At 41.1% G+C, this 19,676-nt stretch overlaps 1 protein-coding gene across 2 annotated transcripts in view; it reads left to right on the forward strand.

Annotated features, from left to right (window-relative positions):
- Window positions 1-444: 444 nt before the first annotated feature.
- Window positions 445-19,676, forward strand: part of LOC115535291 (uncharacterized) — a 65,748-nt gene continuing 46,516 nt past the window's right edge. For both annotated transcript variants that reach the window (XM_030346361.1, XM_030346360.1), the window contains exon 1: window positions 445-557. In XM_030346361.1, coding sequence (XP_030202221.1) covers window positions 529-557 — 29 coding nt within the window. In that variant the 5' untranslated portion in view covers window positions 445-528. The remainder of the gene's footprint in view (window positions 558-19,676) is intronic.

Consider the following 19,676-nt stretch of genomic DNA (forward strand, 5'->3'; position numbering starts at 1 on the left):
AACGAGAGCAGCGGCGTCACGCGCTCCCCGTGGAGATGGAACCACGTTATCTCCTGGACGGGGTCGGCGAGGCCACATGGTACGGAGAAGTTCTTCCCCGCACCAAGAGTCGAAGCCGTGAGGAGGAGGCAGACAGCAACACCTGCAACACGGAGGGAGGGCTCAGAGACCTGCCTGTCTGCCTGTCTGCCTGTCTGTCTGTCTGTCTGTCTGTCTGTCTGTCTGTCTGAGCGAAAAACATTTTTGAGCGAAAAATAATTTATCTGTGTTTTGTTTTTATTTCTATATTCTGCAAACTTTCAGCCGATAGGCCGAAAAGTTATCAATAATCATAATGAATGGATCAATAATGTCTGGACTCATCTGATGAACTGGTCCACTCACACGCGAGATGGAGGGTCTGTGCTGCCATGGCAACAGCGCCATGGCAACCCCCCCCCCCCCCCCCCTCACTCACACACACACACACACACACACACACACACTCAGTGTAGAATCGGCTAAACTGGACCCCATTCACCACCAACCATGAGGATCAGGATTCCAACGCGTCTGAGGTGAGCTCGCTTGTTTTCTGATAATTTTAAGTCTTATTGCTTTATAGGCTGACGTGTTGAATTGGAATGATTAATATGAATATTCACCATAGGCTGCGTCAATTATATTATAATAATAATAATAAATATAGCTGCGAGCAGCAATGTGGGTGTCAAGCATAATCGGACTCGGTAGGCTTATTCTGCCGGATGGACGCAATCGGCCAGGGGGCTACATGACGACCGCCTCGGAAATCGGCAATACCGACAGCCGGTGGGATGAGTAAATGGGAAAAGGACCCCACCTAGAGGTAAGGGGGCAATGCAGTCTGCCTGACAGAACAAATGTCACAAATACATAGGGGTATTCGGAACAATATCCCTAAAAGAGACACCATGTAAACAAGCATCCCTTCTGGAGGTGGTTCGTGAAGCATCTGATCCAGTGGGAATTGCAGTTTATATTTTAAGTGGGCGGAATGGTAAATATAGTCATTGTTGCATTATACATTAAGTACCGCTTATCGCCACACGAGTGCAGTGTCTACCCATTAATGAGCGCCGTCAAGTTTGATTGCCTGTCACGGCCAAACGGTTTTGAATTTGAGAAAGCTGTTTAACACATTAGTTCAGCTTGGTCTGAAGATCATATATGCAGAGTTTCATGAAGATTGGACATAATTTGTGGCCTGTGGGAATTTACAACTGATTTTGACAACTTTCAACATGGCGGCCAAGTTCTGATGTTGCAATGAGAAATAATTTATATGCTATATGAGTAGGTCTGACAGTATCATCAGTCATTGAAAATAAGTTTGAAATGTACTCATGTGAAGAGAGAGGAGTTAAAACACGTCTTCATTAATTATAGCGCCCCCTAGCGGTAAATGGTCACCAAATTCTTTGAGTGTCCCCATGATTATGGTATGGGTCAATGTATCTAGTTTGGTTATGATATGTCAAAGGGCTGCAGAGATATTGGCATGTTTCCGGTTTTCCGGCTTCGCGCTCGAATATCATTGGCTGTCGCGGATATTTCTGCAAGACGTAATATATGAGCTATATGGGGAGGTCTGATAGTATCACCAGACATTGAAAATAAGTTTTAAATGTACTCATGTGAAGAGAGAGGAGTCAAAACACATCGACATTAATAACAGCGCCACCTAGAGGTCAAGGGTCACCAAATTCATTCAGTGTCACCGTGATGCGGTCATGGGTCTCTCTACCAAGGTTGGTTATGATAGGTCAAAGGGCTTCTGAGATATGGGCTTACTTCCGGTTTGGCAACTTGGCGGTTAAATTTGATTGGCTTTAGCGGACAAACGGTTTTGAATTTGACAAATCTATTCGATGTTTTTTATCAAGCATGGCCAGAAGATCATGTGTGTCAAGATTCGAGATGATTGGACAAGATTTGTGATAGAAGTAGCATTTTGAAGGTTTTTGACATAAACCAAGATGGCGGAAATATACGTCATGGCACAATGACGTCATAGGGTGTGTTGAACTGGGCTTGGTTCAAGGAATCCAATGATACCTGGTTTGTGAAAATTGGTCGAATAGGTCAAAAGTTATGAACATGAATGCATGCCCAAATTTGACCTGTTGGTGGCGCTAGAGCTGTTGGGCTAGCGACCTTAGATTGGCTTAATGGGCTAATGGGGCAGTCCTGAACAAGTGTGCCAAATTTCACAACTTTTCGCCAAGCGGTTCTATGGGCTGCCATTGACTCCAATGGCAGCATAATAATAATAATAATAATAAGAAATATAGCTGCGAGCAGCAATGTGGGTGTCAAGCATAATGGGACTCGGTAAGCTAATTTTGCCGGGCGGACGTAATCGGCCAGGGGGCTACATGACGACCGTCTCGGAAATCGGCAATACCGACAGCCGGTGGGATGAGGAAATGGGAAAAGGACCCCACCTAGAGGTAAGGGCGCAATACAGTCTGCCTGACAGAACAAATGTCACAAATACATAGGGGTATTCGGAACAATATTCCTAAAAGAGACACAATGTAAACAAGCACCCGTTCTGGAGGTGGTTCGTGAAGCATCTAATCCATCGGGAATTGAAGTTTATATTGTAAATCGGCGTAATGGTAAATATAGTCATTGTTGTAGTATACATTAAGTACCGCTTGTCGCCACACGAGTGCAGTGTCTACCCATTAATGAGCGTCGTCAAGTTTGATTGGCTGTCACGGCCAAACGGTTTTGAATTTGAGAAAGCGGTTTGATACATTTGTTCAGCTTGGTCGGAAGATCATTTTTGCCAAGTTCTATGAAGATTGGACATTGTAGTGTTCTCGTGCAGTGTGTTGTAACCCTGACTTAACACAGAGTTAAACCGTAGCCAATGAAGACAGAGTCGTAGTAAGGTTGACCATTTACTGTCACAATTCCTCATGAACAGACGGTGAAAACTGCAAATAAAAGAATACAAAAATACTGAATGTACATTTGACTAAACAGCATGTTGTACATAGTTGTAAATAATAATATGAACTGTCTAACACTGCATGAAGACATTCTGATGCCAATTGCATTGATTTTAGTTTGTACACAATTGCTAACCAAAACGTTTTTAACAACACATCAAACATTATTTTTAAATAAATCCACTCTAATATATTATCTTAAACATGTCTTGCATTGATTAAACAAACTTACGGCATTGCCTCTTAGATGCTTTCATGTGGATGCTAGCGGATTACAATCAGAAGATGCACATGTCTGCCATTCCTTCTACAGAGGTAAGATTTTTAACAGGAAATTACGTCACAGGAAGTGACTAAACCGGAAGTGAAATAATAACAAACCTAAAACGGCAAAATAATATGAATTTATACATTGGCTTATTTTAACTGTAAAGTAATTATTCACATCCGTTTTTACATATACATATTTAAGAAATCAATGTAAGAATATTAAATGAGTGCCAGGAGAGACAACACAGACATAATTTGTGGCCTGTGGAAATTTTCAACTGATTTTGACAACTTGCAACATGGCGGCCAAGTTCTGATGCAATGAGAAATAATTCATAAGCTACATAAGGAGGTCTGGCAGTATCCTCAGACATTAAAAATAAGTTTGAAATGTACTCATGTGAAGAGAGAGGAGTTAAAACACGTCTTCATTAATTATAGCTTCCCCTATAGGTCAATGGTCACCAAATTCATTGAGTGTCCCCCTGATGATGTTATGGGTCTATGTATCAAGTTTGGTTATGATATGTCAAAGGGATGCTGAGATATTGGCGTGTTTCCGGTTTGGCGGGTTCGCGGTCGAATATCATTGGCTGTCGCGGATATTTCTGCAAGAAATAATATACTAGCTATACGGGGAGGTCTAATAGTATCACTAGACATTGAAAATAAGTTTTAAATGGACTCATGTGAAGAGAAAGGAGTCAAAACACATCGACATTAATAACAGCGCCACCTAGAGGTCAAAGGTCACCAAATTCATCCAGTGTAACCTTTATGGGGTCATGGGTCTATGTACCAAGGTTGGTTATGATATGTCAAAGAACTGCTGAGATATGGGCTTACTTCCGGTTTGGCCGCTGCGCTGCAAAATTTGATTGGCTTTAGCGGGCAAACGGTTTTGAATTTGACAAATCTATTCGATGTTTTTCATCAAGGATGGCCAGAAGATCATGTGTGCCAAGTTTCGAGATGATTGGACAAGATTTGTGATAGGAGTAGCATTTTGAAGGTTTTTGACATAAACCAAGATGGCGGACATATACGTCATGGCGCAATGACGTCATAGGATGTGTTGAACTGGGCTTGGTTCAAGGAATCCAATGATACCTGGTTTGTGAAAATTGGTCGAATAGGTCAAAAGTTATGAACATGAATGCATGCCCAACTTTGACCTGTTGGTGGCGCTAGAGCTGTTGGGCTAGCGACCTTAGATTGGCTTAATGGGCTAATGGGGCAGTCCTGAACAAGTGTGCCAAATTTCACAACTTTTCGCCAAGCGGTTCTATGGGCTGCCATTGACTCCAATGGCAGCATAATAATAATAATAAATATAGCTGCGAGCAGCAATGTGGGTGTCAAGCATAATCGGACTCGGTAGGCTAATTCTGCCGGATGGACGCAATTGGCCTGGGGGCTACATGACGACCGCCTCGGAAATCGGCAATACCGACAGCCGGTGGGATGAGTAAATGGGAAAAAGGACCCCACCTAGAGGTAAGGGCGCAATGCAGTCTGCCTGACAGAACAAATGTCACAAATACATAGGGGTATTCGGAACAATATCCCTAAAAGAGACACCATGTAAACAAGCATCCCTTCTGGAGGTGGTTCGTGAAGCATCTGATCCAGTGGGAATTGCAGTTTATATTTTAAGTGGGCGGAATGGTAAATATAGTCATTGTTGCATTATACATTAAGTACCGCTTATCGCCACACGAGTGCAGTGTCTACCCATTAATGAGCGCCGTCAAGTTTGATTGCCTGTCACGGCCAAACGGTTTTGAATTTGAGAAAGCTGTTTAACACATTAGTTCAGCTTGGTCTGAAGATCATATATGCAGAGTTTCATGAAGATTGGACATAATTTGTGGCCTGTGGGAATTTACAACTGATTTTGACAACTTTCAACATGGCGGCCAAGTTCTGATGTTGCAATGAGAAATAATTTATATGCTATATGAGTAGGTCTGACAGTATCATCAGACATTGAAAATAAGTTTGAAATGTACTCATGTGAAGAGAGAGGAGTTAAAACACGTCTTCATTAATTATAGCGCCCCCTAGCGGTCAATGGTCACCAAATTCTTTGAGTGTCCCCATGATTATGTTATGGGTCAATGTATCAAGTTTGGTTATGATATGTCAAAGGGCTGCAGAGATATTGGCATGTTTCCGGTTTTCCGGCTTCGCGCTCGAATATCATTGGCTGTCGCGGATATTTCTGCAAGACGTAATATATGAGCTATATGGGGAGGTCTGATAGTATCACCAGACATTGAAAATAAGTTTTAAATGTACTCATGTGAAGAGAGAGGAGTCAAAACACATCGACATTAATAACAGCGCCACCTAGAGGTCAAGGGTCACCAAATTCATTCAGTGTCACCGTGATGCGGTCATGGGTCTCTCTACCAAGGTTGGTTATGATAGGTCAAAGGGCTTCTGAGATATGGGCTTACTTCCGGTTTGGCAACTTGGCGGTTAAATTTGATTGGCTTTAGCGGACAAACGGTTTTGAATTTGACAAATCTATTCGATGTTTTTTATCAAGCATGGCCAGAAGATCATGTGTGTCAAGATTCGAGATGATTGGACAAGATTTGTGATAGAAGTAGCATTTTAAAGGTTTTTGACATAAACCAAGATGGCGGAAATATACGTAATGGCACAATGACGTCATAGGGTGTGTTGAACTGGGCTTGGTTCAAGAAATCCAATGATACCTGGTTTGTGAATATTGGTCGAATAGCTCGAAAGTTATGAACATGAATGCATGCCCAAATTTGACCTGTTGGTGGCGCTAGAGCTGTTGGGCTAGCGACCTGAGATTGGCTTAATGGGCTAATGGGGCTGTCCTGAACCAGTGTGCCAAATTTCACAACTTTTCGCCAAGCGGTTCTATGGGCTACCATTGACTCCAATGGCAGCATAATAATAATAATAATAATAAGAATTCGTACAATAACAATAGGTTGTCTCGCAACATAGTTGCTTGACACCCAAATATAGCTGCGAGCAGCAATGTGGGTGTCAAGCATAATGGGACTCGGTAAGCTAATTTTGCCGGGCGGACGTAATCGGCCAGGGGGCTACATGACGACCGTCTCGGAAATCGGCAATACCGACAGCCGGTGGGATGAGGAAATGGGAAAAGGACCCCACCTAGAGGTAAGGGCGCAATACAGTCTGCCTGACAGAACAAATGTCACAAATACATAGGGGTATTCGGAACAATATTCCTAAAAGAGACACAATGTAAACAAGCACCCGTTCTGGAGGTGGTTCGTGAAGCATCTAATCCATCGGGAATTGAAGTTTATATTGTAAATCGGCGTAATGGTAAATATAGTCATTGTTGTAGTATACATTAAGTACCGCTTGTCGCCACACGAGTGCAGTGTCTACCCATTAATGAGCGTCGTCAAGTTTGATTGGCTGTCACGGCCAAACGGTTTTGAATTTGAGAAAGCGGTTTGATACATTTGTTCAGCTTGGTCGGAAGATCATTTTTGCCAAGTTCTATGAAGATTGGACATTGTAGTGTTCTCGTGCAGTGTGTTGTAACCCTGACTTAACACAGAGTTAAACCGTAGCCAATGAAGACAGAGTCGTAGTAAGGTTGACCATTTACTGTCACAATTCCTCATGAACAGACGGTGAAAACTGCAAATAAAAGAATACAAAAATACTGAATGTACATTTGACTAAACAGCATGTTGTACATAGTTGTAAATAATAATATGAACTGTCTAACACTGCATGAAGACATTCTGATGCCAATTGCATTGATTTTAGTTTGTACACAATTGCTAACCAAAACGTTTTTAACAACACATCAAACATTATTTTTAAATAAATCCACTCTAATATATTATCTTAAACATGTCTTGCATTGATTAAACAAACTTACGGCATTGCCTCTTAGATGCTTTCATGTGGATGCTAGCGGATTACAATCAGAAGATGCACATGTCTGCCATTCCTTCTACAGAGGTAAGATTTTTAACAGGAAATTACGTCACAGGAAGTGACTAAACCGGAAGTGAAATAATAACAAACCTAAAACGGCAAAATAATATGAATTTATACATTGGCTTATTTTAACTGTAAAGTAATTATTCACATCCGTTTTTACATATACATATTTAAGAAATCAATGTAAGAATATTAAATGAGTGCCAGGAGAGACAACACAGACATAATTTGTGGCCTGTGGAAATTTTCAACTGATTTTGACAACTTGCAACATGGCGGCCAAGTTCTGATGCAATGAGAAATAATTCATAAGCTACATAAGGAGGTCTGGCAGTATCCTCAGACATTAAAAATAAGTTTGAAATGTACTCATGTGAAGAGAGAGGAGTTAAAACACGTCTTCATTAATTATAGCTTCCCCTATAGGTCAATGGTCACCAAATTCATTGAGTGTCCCCCTGATGATGTTATGGGTCTATGTATCAAGTTTGGTTATGATATGTCAAAGGGATGCTGAGATATTGGCGTGTTTCCGGTTTGGCGGGTTCGCGGTCGAATATCATTGGCTGTCGCGGATATTTCTGCAAGAAATAATATACTAGCTATACGGGGAGGTCTAATAGTATCACTAGACATTGAAAATAAGTTTTAAATGGACTCATGTGAAGAGAAAGGAGTCAAAACACATCGACATTAATAACAGCGCCACCTAGAGGTCAAAGGTCACCAAATTCATCCAGTGTAACCTTTATGGGGTCATGGGTCTATGTACCAAGGTTGGTTATGATATGTCAAAGAACTGCTGAGATATGGGCTTACTTCCGGTTTGGCCGCTGCGCTGCAAAATTTGATTGGCTTTAGCGGGCAAACGGTTTTGAATTTGACAAATCTATTCGATGTTTTTCATCAAGGATGGCCAGAAGATCATGTGTGCCAAGTTTCGAGATGATTGGACAAGATTTGTGATAGGAGTAGCATTTTGAAGGTTTTTGACATAAACCAAGATGGCGGACATATACGTCATGGCGCAATGACGTCATAGGATGTGTTGAACTGGGCTTGGTTCAAGGAATCCAATGATACCTGGTTTGTGAAAATTGGTCGAATAGGTCAAAAGTTATGAACATGAATGCATGCCCAACTTTGACCTGTTGGTGGCGCTAGAGCTGTTGGGCTAGCGACCTTAGATTGGCTTAATGGGCTAATGGGGCAGTCCTGAACAAGTGTGCCAAATTTCACAACTTTTCGCCAAGCGGTTCTATGGGCTGCCATTGACTCCAATGGCAGCATAATAATAATAATAATAAATATAGCTGCGAGCAGCAATGTGGGTGTCAAGCATAATGGGACTCGGTAAGCTAATTTTGCCGGGCGGACGTAATCGGCCAGGGGGCTACATGACGACCGTCTCGGAAATCGGCAATACCGACAGCCGGTGGGATGAGGAAATGGGAAAAGGACCCCACCTAGAGGTAAGGGCGCAATACAGTCTGCCTGACAGAACAAATGTCACAAATACATAGGGGTATTCGGAACAATATTCCTAAAAGAGACACAATGTAAACAAGCACCCGTTCTGGAGGTGGTTCGTGAAGCATCTAATCCATCGGGAATTGAAGTTTATATTGTAAATCGGCGTAATGGTAAATATAGTCATTGTTGTAGTATACATTAAGTACCGCTTGTCGCCACACGAGTGCAGTGTCTACCCATTAATGAGCGTCGTCAAGTTTGATTGGCTGTCACGGCCAAACGGTTTTGAATTTGAGAAAGCGGTTTGATACATTTGTTCAGCTTGGTCGGAAGATCATTTTTGCCAAGTTCTATGAAGATTGGACATTGTAGTGTTCTCGTGCAGTGTGTTGTAACCCTGACTTAACACAGAGTTAAACCGTAGCCAATGAAGACAGAGTCGTAGTAAGGTTGACCATTTACTGTCACAATTCCTCATGAACAGACGGTGAAAACTGCAAATAAAAGAATACAAAAATACTGAATGTACATTTGACTAAACAGCATGTTGTACATAGTTGTAAATAATAATATGAACTGTCTAACACTGCATGAAGACATTCTGATGCCAATTGCATTGATTTTAGTTTGTACACAATTGCTAACCAAAACGTTTTTAACAACACATCAAACATTATTTTTAAATAAATCCACTCTAATATATTATCTTAAACATGTCTTGCATTGATTAAACAAACTTACGGCATTGCCTCTTAGATGCTTTCATGTGGATGCTAGCGGATTACAATCAGAAGATGCACATGTCTGCCATTCCTTCTACAGAGGTAAGATTTTTAACAGGAAATTACGTCACAGGAAGTGACTAAACCGGAAGTGAAATAATAACAAACCTAAAACGGCAAAATAATATGAATTTATACATTGGCTTATTTTAACTGTAAAGTAATTATTCACATCCGTTTTTACATATACATATTTAAGAAATCAATGTAAGAATATTAAATGAGTGCCAGGAGAGACAACACAGACATAATTTGTGGCCTGTGGAAATTTTCAACTGATTTTGACAACTTGCAACATGGCGGCCAAGTTCTGATGCAATGAGAAATAATTCATAAGCTACATAAGGAGGTCTGGCAGTATCCTCAGACATTAAAAATAAGTTTGAAATGTACTCATGTGAAGAGAGAGGAGTTAAAACACGTCTTCATTAATTATAGCTTCCCCTATAGGTCAATGGTCACCAAATTCATTGAGTGTCCCCCTGATGATGTTATGGGTCTATGTATCAAGTTTGGTTATGATATGTCAAAGGGATGCTGAGATATTGGCGTGTTTCCGGTTTGGCGGGTTCGCGGTCGAATATCATTGGCTGTCGCGGATATTTCTGCAAGAAATAATATACTAGCTATACGGGGAGGTCTAATAGTATCACTAGACATTGAAAATAAGTTTTAAATGGACTCATGTGAAGAGAAAGGAGTCAAAACACATCGACATTAATAACAGCGCCACCTAGAGGTCAAAGGTCACCAAATTCATCCAGTGTAACCTTTATGGGGTCATGGGTCTATGTACCAAGGTTGGTTATGATATGTCAAAGAACTGCTGAGATATGGGCTTACTTCCGGTTTGGCCGCTGCGCTGCAAAATTTGATTGGCTTTAGCGGGCAAACGGTTTTGAATTTGACAAATCTATTCGATGTTTTTCATCAAGGATGGCCAGAAGATCATGTGTGCCAAGTTTCGAGATGATTGGACAAGATTTGTGATAGGAGTAGCATTTTGAAGGTTTTTGACATAAACCAAGATGGCGGACATATACGTCATGGCGCAATGACGTCATAGGATGTGTTGAACTGGGCTTGGTTCAAGGAATCCAATGATACCTGGTTTGTGAAAATTGGTCGAATAGGTCAAAAGTTATGAACATGAATGCATGCCCAACTTTGACCTGTTGGTGGCGCTAGAGCTGTTGGGCTAGCGACCTTAGATTGGCTTAATGGGCTAATGGGGCAGTCCTGAACAAGTGTGCCAAATTTCACAACTTTTCGCCAAGCGGTTCTATGGGCTGCCATTGACTCCAATGGCAGCATAATAATAATAAATATAGCTGCGAGCAGCAATGTGGGTGTCAAGCATAATGGGACTCGGTAAGCTAATTTTGCCGGGCGGACGTAATCGGCCAGGGGGCTACATGACGACCGTCTCGGAAATCGGCAATACCGACAGCCGGTGGGATGAGGAAATGGGAAAAGGACCCCACCTAGAGGTAAGGGCGCAATACAGTCTGCCTGACAGAACAAATGTCACAAATACATAGGGGTATTCGGAACAATATTCCTAAAAGAGACACAATGTAAACAAGCACCCGTTCTGGAGGTGGTTCGTGAAGCATCTAATCCATCGGGAATTGAAGTTTATATTGTAAATCGGCGTAATGGTAAATATAGTCATTGTTGTAGTATACATTAAGTACCGCTTGTCGCCACACGAGTGCAGTGTCTACCCATTAATGAGCGTCGTCAAGTTTGATTGGCTGTCACGGCCAAACGGTTTTGAATTTGAGAAAGCGGTTTGATACATTTGTTCAGCTTGGTCGGAAGATCATTTTTGCCAAGTTCTATGAAGATTGGACATTGTAGTGTTCTCGTGCAGTGTGTTGTAACCCTGACTTAACACAGAGTTAAACCGTAGCCAATGAAGACAGAGTCGTAGTAAGGTTGACCATTTACTGTCACAATTCCTCATGAACAGACGGTGAAAACTGCAAATAAAAGAATACAAAAATACTGAATGTACATTTGACTAAACAGCATGTTGTACATAGTTGTAAATAATAATATGAACTGTCTAACACTGCATGAAGACATTCTGATGCCAATTGCATTGATTTTAGTTTGTACACAATTGCTAACCAAAACGTTTTTAACAACACATCAAACATTATTTTTAAATAAATCCACTCTAATATATTATCTTAAACATGTCTTGCATTGATTAAACAAACTTACGGCATTGCCTCTTAGATGCTTTCATGTGGATGCTAGCGGATTACAATCAGAAGATGCACATGTCTGCCATTCCTTCTACAGAGGTAAGATTTTTAACAGGAAATTACGTCACAGGAAGTGACTAAACCGGAAGTGAAATAATAACAAACCTAAAACGGCAAAATAATATGAATTTATACATTGGCTTATTTTAACTGTAAAGTAATTATTCACATCCGTTTTTACATATACATATTTAAGAAATCAATGTAAGAATATTAAATGAGTGCCAGGAGAGACAACACAGACATAATTTGTGGCCTGTGGAAATTTTCAACTGATTTTGACAACTTGCAACATGGCGGCCAAGTTCTGATGCAATGAGAAATAATTCATAAGCTACATAAGGAGGTCTGGCAGTATCCTCAGACATTAAAAATAAGTTTGAAATGTACTCATGTGAAGAGAGAGGAGTTAAAACACGTCTTCATTAATTATAGCTTCCCCTATAGGTCAATGGTCACCAAATTCATTGAGTGTCCCCCTGATGATGTTATGGGTCTATGTATCAAGTTTGGTTATGATATGTCAAAGGGATGCTGAGATATTGGCGTGTTTCCGGTTTGGCGGGTTCGCGGTCGAATATCATTGGCTGTCGCGGATATTTCTGCAAGAAATAATATACTAGCTATACGGGGAGGTCTAATAGTATCACTAGACATTGAAAATAAGTTTTAAATGGACTCATGTGAAGAGAAAGGAGTCAAAACACATCGACATTAATAACAGCGCCACCTAGAGGTCAAAGGTCACCAAATTCATCCAGTGTAACCTTTATGGGGTCATGGGTCTATGTACCAAGGTTGGTTATGATATGTCAAAGAACTGCTGAGATATGGGCTTACTTCCGGTTTGGCCGCTGCGCTGCAAAATTTGATTGGCTTTAGCGGGCAAACGGTTTTGAATTTGACAAATCTATTCGATGTTTTTCATCAAGGATGGCCAGAAGATCATGTGTGCCAAGTTTCGAGATGATTGGACAAGATTTGTGATAGGAGTAGCATTTTGAAGGTTTTTGACATAAACCAAGATGGCGGACATATACGTCATGGCGCAATGACGTCATAGGATGTGTTGAACTGGGCTTGGTTCAAGGAATCCAATGATACCTGGTTTGTGAAAATTGGTCGAATAGGTCAAAAGTTATGAACATGAATGCATGCCCAACTTTGACCTGTTGGTGGCGCTAGAGCTGTTGGGCTAGCGACCTTAGATTGGCTTAATGGGCTAATGGGGCAGTCCTGAACAAGTGTGCCAAATTTCACAACTTTTCGCCAAGCGGTTCTATGGGCTGCCATTGACTCCAATGGCAGCATAATAATAATAAATATAGCTGCGAGCAGCAATGTGGGTGTCAAGCATAATCGGACTCGGTAGGCTAATTCTGCCGGATGGACGCAATTGGCCTGGGGGCTACATGACGACCGCCTCGGAAATCGGCAATACCGACAGCCGGTGGGATGAGTAAATGGGAAAAAGGACCCCACCTAGAGGTAAGGGCGCAATGCAGTCTGCCTGACAGAACAAATGTCACAAATACATAGGGGTATTCGGAACAATATCCCTAAAAGAGACACCATGTAAACAAGCATCCCTTCTGGAGGTGGTTCGTGAAGCATCTGATCCAGTGGGAATTGCAGTTTATATTTTAAGTGGGCGGAATGGTAAATATAGTCATTGTTGCATTATACATTAAGTACCGCTTATCGCCACACGAGTGCAGTGTCTACCCATTAATGAGCGCCGTCAAGTTTGATTGCCTGTCACGGCCAAACGGTTTTGAATTTGAGAAAGCTGTTTAACACATTAGTTCAGCTTGGTCTGAAGATCATATATGCAGAGTTTCATGAAGATTGGACATAATTTGTGGCCTGTGGGAATTTACAACTGATTTTGACAACTTTCAACATGGCGGCCAAGTTCTGATGTTGCAATGAGAAATAATTTATATGCTATATGAGTAGGTCTGACAGTATCATCAGACATTGAAAATAAGTTTGAAATGTACTCATGTGAAGAGAGAGGAGTTAAAACACGTCTTCATTAATTATAGCGCCCCCTAGCGGTCAATGGTCACCAAATTCTTTGAGTGTCCCCATGATTATGTTATGGGTCAATGTATCAAGTTTGGTTATGATATGTCAAAGGGCTGCAGAGATATTGGCATGTTTCCGGTTTTCCGGCTTCGCGCTCGAATATCATTGGCTGTCGCGGATATTTCTGCAAGACGTAATATATGAGCTATATGGGGAGGTCTGATAGTATCACCAGACATTGAAAATAAGTTTTAAATGTACTCATGTGAAGAGAGAGGAGTCAAAACACATCGACATTAATAACAGCGCCACCTAGAGGTCAAGGGTCACCAAATTCATTCAGTGTCACCGTGATGCGGTCATGGGTCTCTCTACCAAGGTTGGTTATGATAGGTCAAAGGGCTTCTGAGATATGGGCTTACTTCCGGTTTGGCAACTTGGCGGTTAAATTTGATTGGCTTTAGCGGACAAACGGTTTTGAATTTGACAAATCTATTCGATGTTTTTTATCAAGCATGGCCAGAAGATCATGTGTGTCAAGATTCGAGATGATTGGACAAGATTTGTGATAGAAGTAGCATTTTAAAGGTTTTTGACATAAACCAAGATGGCGGAAATATACGTAATGGCACAATGACGTCATAGGGTGTGTTGAACTGGGCTTGGTTCAAGAAATCCAATGATACCTGGTTTGTGAATATTGGTCGAATAGCTCGAAAGTTATGAACATGAATGCATGCCCAAATTTGACCTGTTGGTGGCGCTAGAGCTGTTGGGCTAGCGACCTGAGATTGGCTTAATGGGCTAATGGGGCTGTCCTGAACCAGTGTGCCAAATTTCACAACTTTTCGCCAAGCGGTTCTATGGGCTACCATTGACTCCAATGGCAGCATAATAATAATAATAATAATAAGAATTCGTACAATAACAATAGGTTGTCTCGCAACATAGTTGCTTGACACCCAAATATAGCTGCGAGCAGCAATGTGGGTGTCAAGCATAATGGGACTCGGTAAGCTAATTTTGCCGGGCGGACGTAATCGGCCAGGGGGCTACATGACGACCGTCTCGGAAATCGGCAATACCGACAGCCGGTGGGATGAGGAAATGGGAAAAGGACCCCACCTAGAGGTAAGGGCGCAATACAGTCTGCCTGACAGAACAAATGTCACAAATACATAGGGGTATTCGGAACAATATTCCTAAAAGAGACACAATGTAAACAAGCACCCGTTCTGGAGGTGGTTCGTGAAGCATCTAATCCATCGGGAATTGAAGTTTATATTGTAAATCGGCGTAATGGTAAATATAGTCATTGTTGTAGTATACATTAAGTACCGCTTGTCGCCACACGAGTGCAGTGTCTACCCATTAATGAGCGTCGTCAAGTTTGATTGGCTGTCACGGCCAAACGGTTTTGAATTTGAGAAAGCGGTTTGATACATTTGTTCAGCTTGGTCGGAAGATCATTTTTGCCAAGTTCTATGAAGATTGGACATTGTAGTGTTCTCGTGCAGTGTGTTGTAACCCTGACTTAACACAGAGTTAAACCGTAGCCAATGAAGACAGAGTCGTAGTAAGGTTGACCATTTACTGTCACAATTCCTCATGAACAGACGGTGAAAACTGCAAATAAAAGAATACAAAAATACTGAATGTACATTTGACTAAACAGCATGTTGTACATAGTTGTAAATAATAATATGAACTGTCTAACACTGCATGAAGACATTCTGATGCCAATTGCATTGATTTTAGTTTGTACACAATTGCTAACCAAAACGTTTTTAACAACACATCAAACATTATTTTTAAATAAATCCACTCTAATATATTATCTTAAACATGTCTTGCATTGATTAAACAAACTTACGGCATTGCCTCTTAGATGCTTTCATGTGGATGCTAGCGGATTACAATCAGAAGATGCACATGTCTGCCATTCCTTCTACAGAGGTAAGATTTTTAACAGGAAATTACGTCACAGGAAGTGACTAAACCGGAAGTGAAATAATAACAAACCTAAAACGGCAAAATAATATGAATTTATACATTGGCTTATTTTAACTGTAAAGTAATTATTCACATCCGTTTTTACATATACATATTTAAGAAATCAATGTAAGAATATTAAATGAGTGCCAGGAGAGACAACACAGACATAATTTGTGGCCTGTGGAAATTTTCAACTGATTTTGACAACTTGCAACATGGCGGCCAAGTTCTGATGCAATGAGAAATAATTCATAAGCTACATAAGGAGGTCTGGCAGTATCCTCAGACATTAAAAATAAGTTTGAAATGTACTCATGTGAAGAGAGAGGAGTTAAAACACGTCTTCATTAATTATAGCTTCCCCTATAGGTCAATGGTCACCAAATTCATTGAGTGTCCCCCTGATGATGTTATGGGTCTATGTATCAAGTTTGGTTATGATATGTCAAAGGGATGCTGAGATATTGGCGTGTTTCCGGTTTGGCGGGTTCGCGGTCGAATATCATTGGCTGTCGCGGATATTTCTGCAAGAAATAATATACTAGCTATACGGGGAGGTCTAATAGTATCACTAGACATTGAAAATAAGTTTTAAATGGACTCATGTGAAGAGAAAGGAGTCAAAACACATCGACATTAATAACAGCGCCACCTAGAGGTCAAAGGTCACCAAATTCATCCAGTGTAACCTTTATGGGGTCATGGGTCTATGTACCAAGGTTGGTTATGATATGTCAAAGAACTGCTGAGATATGGGCTTACTTCCGGTTTGGCCGCTGCGCTGCAAAATTTGATTGGCTTTAGCGGGCAAACGGTTTTGAATTTGACAAATCTATTCGATGTTTTTCATCAAGGATGGCCAGAAGATCATGTGTGCCAAGTTTCGAGATGATTGGACAAGATTTGTGATAGGAGTAGCATTTTGAAGGTTTTTGACATAAACCAAGATGGCGGACATATACGTCATGGCGCAATGACGTCATAGGATGTGTTGAACTGGGCTTGGTTCAAGGAATCCAATGATACCTGGTTTGTGAAAATTGGTCGAATAGGTCAAAAGTTATGAACATGAATGCATGCCCAACTTTGACCTGTTGGTGGCGCTAGAGCTGTTGGGCTAGCGACCTTAGATTGGCTTAATGGGCTAATGGGGCAGTCCTGAACAAGTGTGCCAAATTTCACAACTTTTCGCCAAGCGGTTCTATGGGCTGCCATTGACTCCAATGGCAGCATAATAATAATAATAATAAATATAGCTGCGAGCAGCAATGTGGGTGTCAAGCATAATGGGACTCGGTAAGCTAATTTTGCCGGGCGGACGTAATCGGCCAGGGGGCTACATGACGACCGTCTCGGAAATCGGCAATACCGACAGCCGGTGGGATGAGGAAATGGGAAAAGGACCCCACCTAGAGGTAAGGGCGCAATACAGTCTGCCTGACAGAACAAATGTCACAAATACATAGGGGTATTCGGAACAATATTCCTAAAAGAGACACAATGTAAACAAGCACCCGTTCTGGAGGTGGTTCGTGAAGCATCTAATCCATCGGGAATTGAAGTTTATATTGTAAATCGGCGTAATGGTAAATATAGTCATTGTTGTAGTATACATTAAGTACCGCTTGTCGCCACACGAGTGCAGTGTCTACCCATTAATGAGCGTCGTCAAGTTTGATTGGCTGTCACGGCCAAACGGTTTTGAATTTGAGAAAGCGGTTTGATACATTTGTTCAGCTTGGTCGGAAGATCATTTTTGCCAAGTTCTATGAAGATTGGACATTGTAGTGTTCTCGTGCAGTGTGTTGTAACCCTGACTTAACACAGAGTTAAACCGTAGCCAATGAAGACAGAGTCGTAGTAAGGTTGACCATTTACTGTCACAATTCCTCATGAACAGACGGTGAAAACTGCAAATAAAAGAATACAAAAATACTGAATGTACATTTGACTAAACAGCATGTTGTACATAGTTGTAAATAATAATATGAACTGTCTAACACTGCATGAAGACATTCTGATGCCAATTGCATTGATTTTAGTTTGTACACAATTGCTAACCAAAACGTTTTTAACAACACATCAAACATTATTTTTAAATAAATCCACTCTAATATATTATCTTAAACATGTCTTGCATTGATTAAACAAACTTACGGCATTGCCTCTTAGATGCTTTCATGTGGATGCTAGCGGATTACAATCAGAAGATGCACATGTCTGCCATTCCTTCTACAGAGGTAAGATTTTTAACAGGAAATTACGTCACAGGAAGTGACTAAACCGGAAGTGAAATAATAACAAACCTAAAACGGCAAAATAATATGAATTTATACATTGGCTTATTTTAACTGTAAAGTAATTATTCACATCCGTTTTTACATATACATATTTAAGAAATCAATGTAAGAATATTAAATGAGTGCCAGGAGAGACAACACAGACATAATTTGTGGCCTGTGGAAATTTTCAACTGATTTTGACAACTTGCAACATGGCGGCCAAGTTCTGATGCAATGAGAAATAATTCATAAGCTACATAAGGAGGTCTGGCAGTATCCTCAGACATTAAAAATAAGTTTGAAATGTACTCATGTGAAGAGAGAGGAGTTAAAACACGTCTTCATTAATTATAGCTTCCCCTATAGGTCAATGGTCACCAAATTCATTGAGTGTCCCCCTGATGATGTTATGGGTCTATGTATCAAGTTTGGTTATGATATGTCAAAGGGATGCTGAGATATTGGCGTGTTTCCGGTTTGGCGGGTTCGCGGTCGAATATCATTGGCTGTCGCGGATATTTCTGCAAGAAATAATATACTAGCTATACGGGGAGGTCTAATAGTATCACTAGACATTGAAAATAAGTTTTAAATGGACTCATGTGAAGAGAAAGGAGTCAAAACACATCGACATTAATAACAGCGCCACCTAGAGGTCAAAGGTCACCAAATTCATCCAGTGTAACCTTTATGGGGTCATGGGTCTATGTACCAAGGTTGGTTATGATATGTCAAAGAACTGCTGAGATATGGGCTTACTTCCGGTTTGGCCGCTGCGCTGCAAAATTTGATTGGCTTTAGCGGGCAAACGGTTTTGAATTTGACAAATCTATTCGATGTTTTTCATCAAGGATGGCCAGAAGATCATGTGTGCCAAGTTTCGAGATGATTGGACAAGATTTGTGATAGGAGTAGCATTTTGAAGGTTTTTGACATAAACCAAGATGGCGGACATATACGTCATGGCGCAATGACGTCATAGGATGTGTTGAACTGGGCTTGGTTCAAGGAATCCAATGATACCTGGTTTGTGAAAATTGGTCGAATAGGTCAAAAGTTATGAACATGAATGCATGCCCAACTTTGACCTGTTGGTGGCGCTAGAGCTGTTGGGCTAGCGACCTTAGATTGGCTTAATGGGCTAATGGGGCAGTCCTGAACAAGTGTGCCAAATTTCACAACTTTTCGCCAAGCGGTTCTATGGGCTGCCATTGACTCCAATGGCAGCATAATAATAATAAATATAGCTGCGAGCAGCAATGTGGGTGTCAAGCATAATGGGACTCGGTAAGCTAATTTTGCCGGGCGGACGTAATCGGCCAGGGGGCTACATGACGACCGTCTCGGAAATCGGCAATACCGACAGCCGGTGGGATGAGGAAATGGGAAAAGGACCCCACCTAGAGGTAAGGGCGCAATACAGTCTGCCTGACAGAACAAATGTCACAAATACATAGGGGTATTCGGAACAATATTCCTAAAAGAGACACAATGTAAACAAGCACCCGTTCTGGAGGTGGTTCGTGAAGCATCTAATCCATCGGGAATTGAAGTTTATATTGTAAATCGGCGTAATGGTAAATATAGTCATTGTTGTAGTATACATTA

Source organism: Gadus morhua, chromosome 22, assembly GCF_902167405.1.
Source record: "Gadus morhua chromosome 22, gadMor3.0, whole genome shotgun sequence".
Classification (NCBI taxonomy): domain Eukaryota; kingdom Metazoa; phylum Chordata; class Actinopteri; order Gadiformes; family Gadidae; genus Gadus; species Gadus morhua.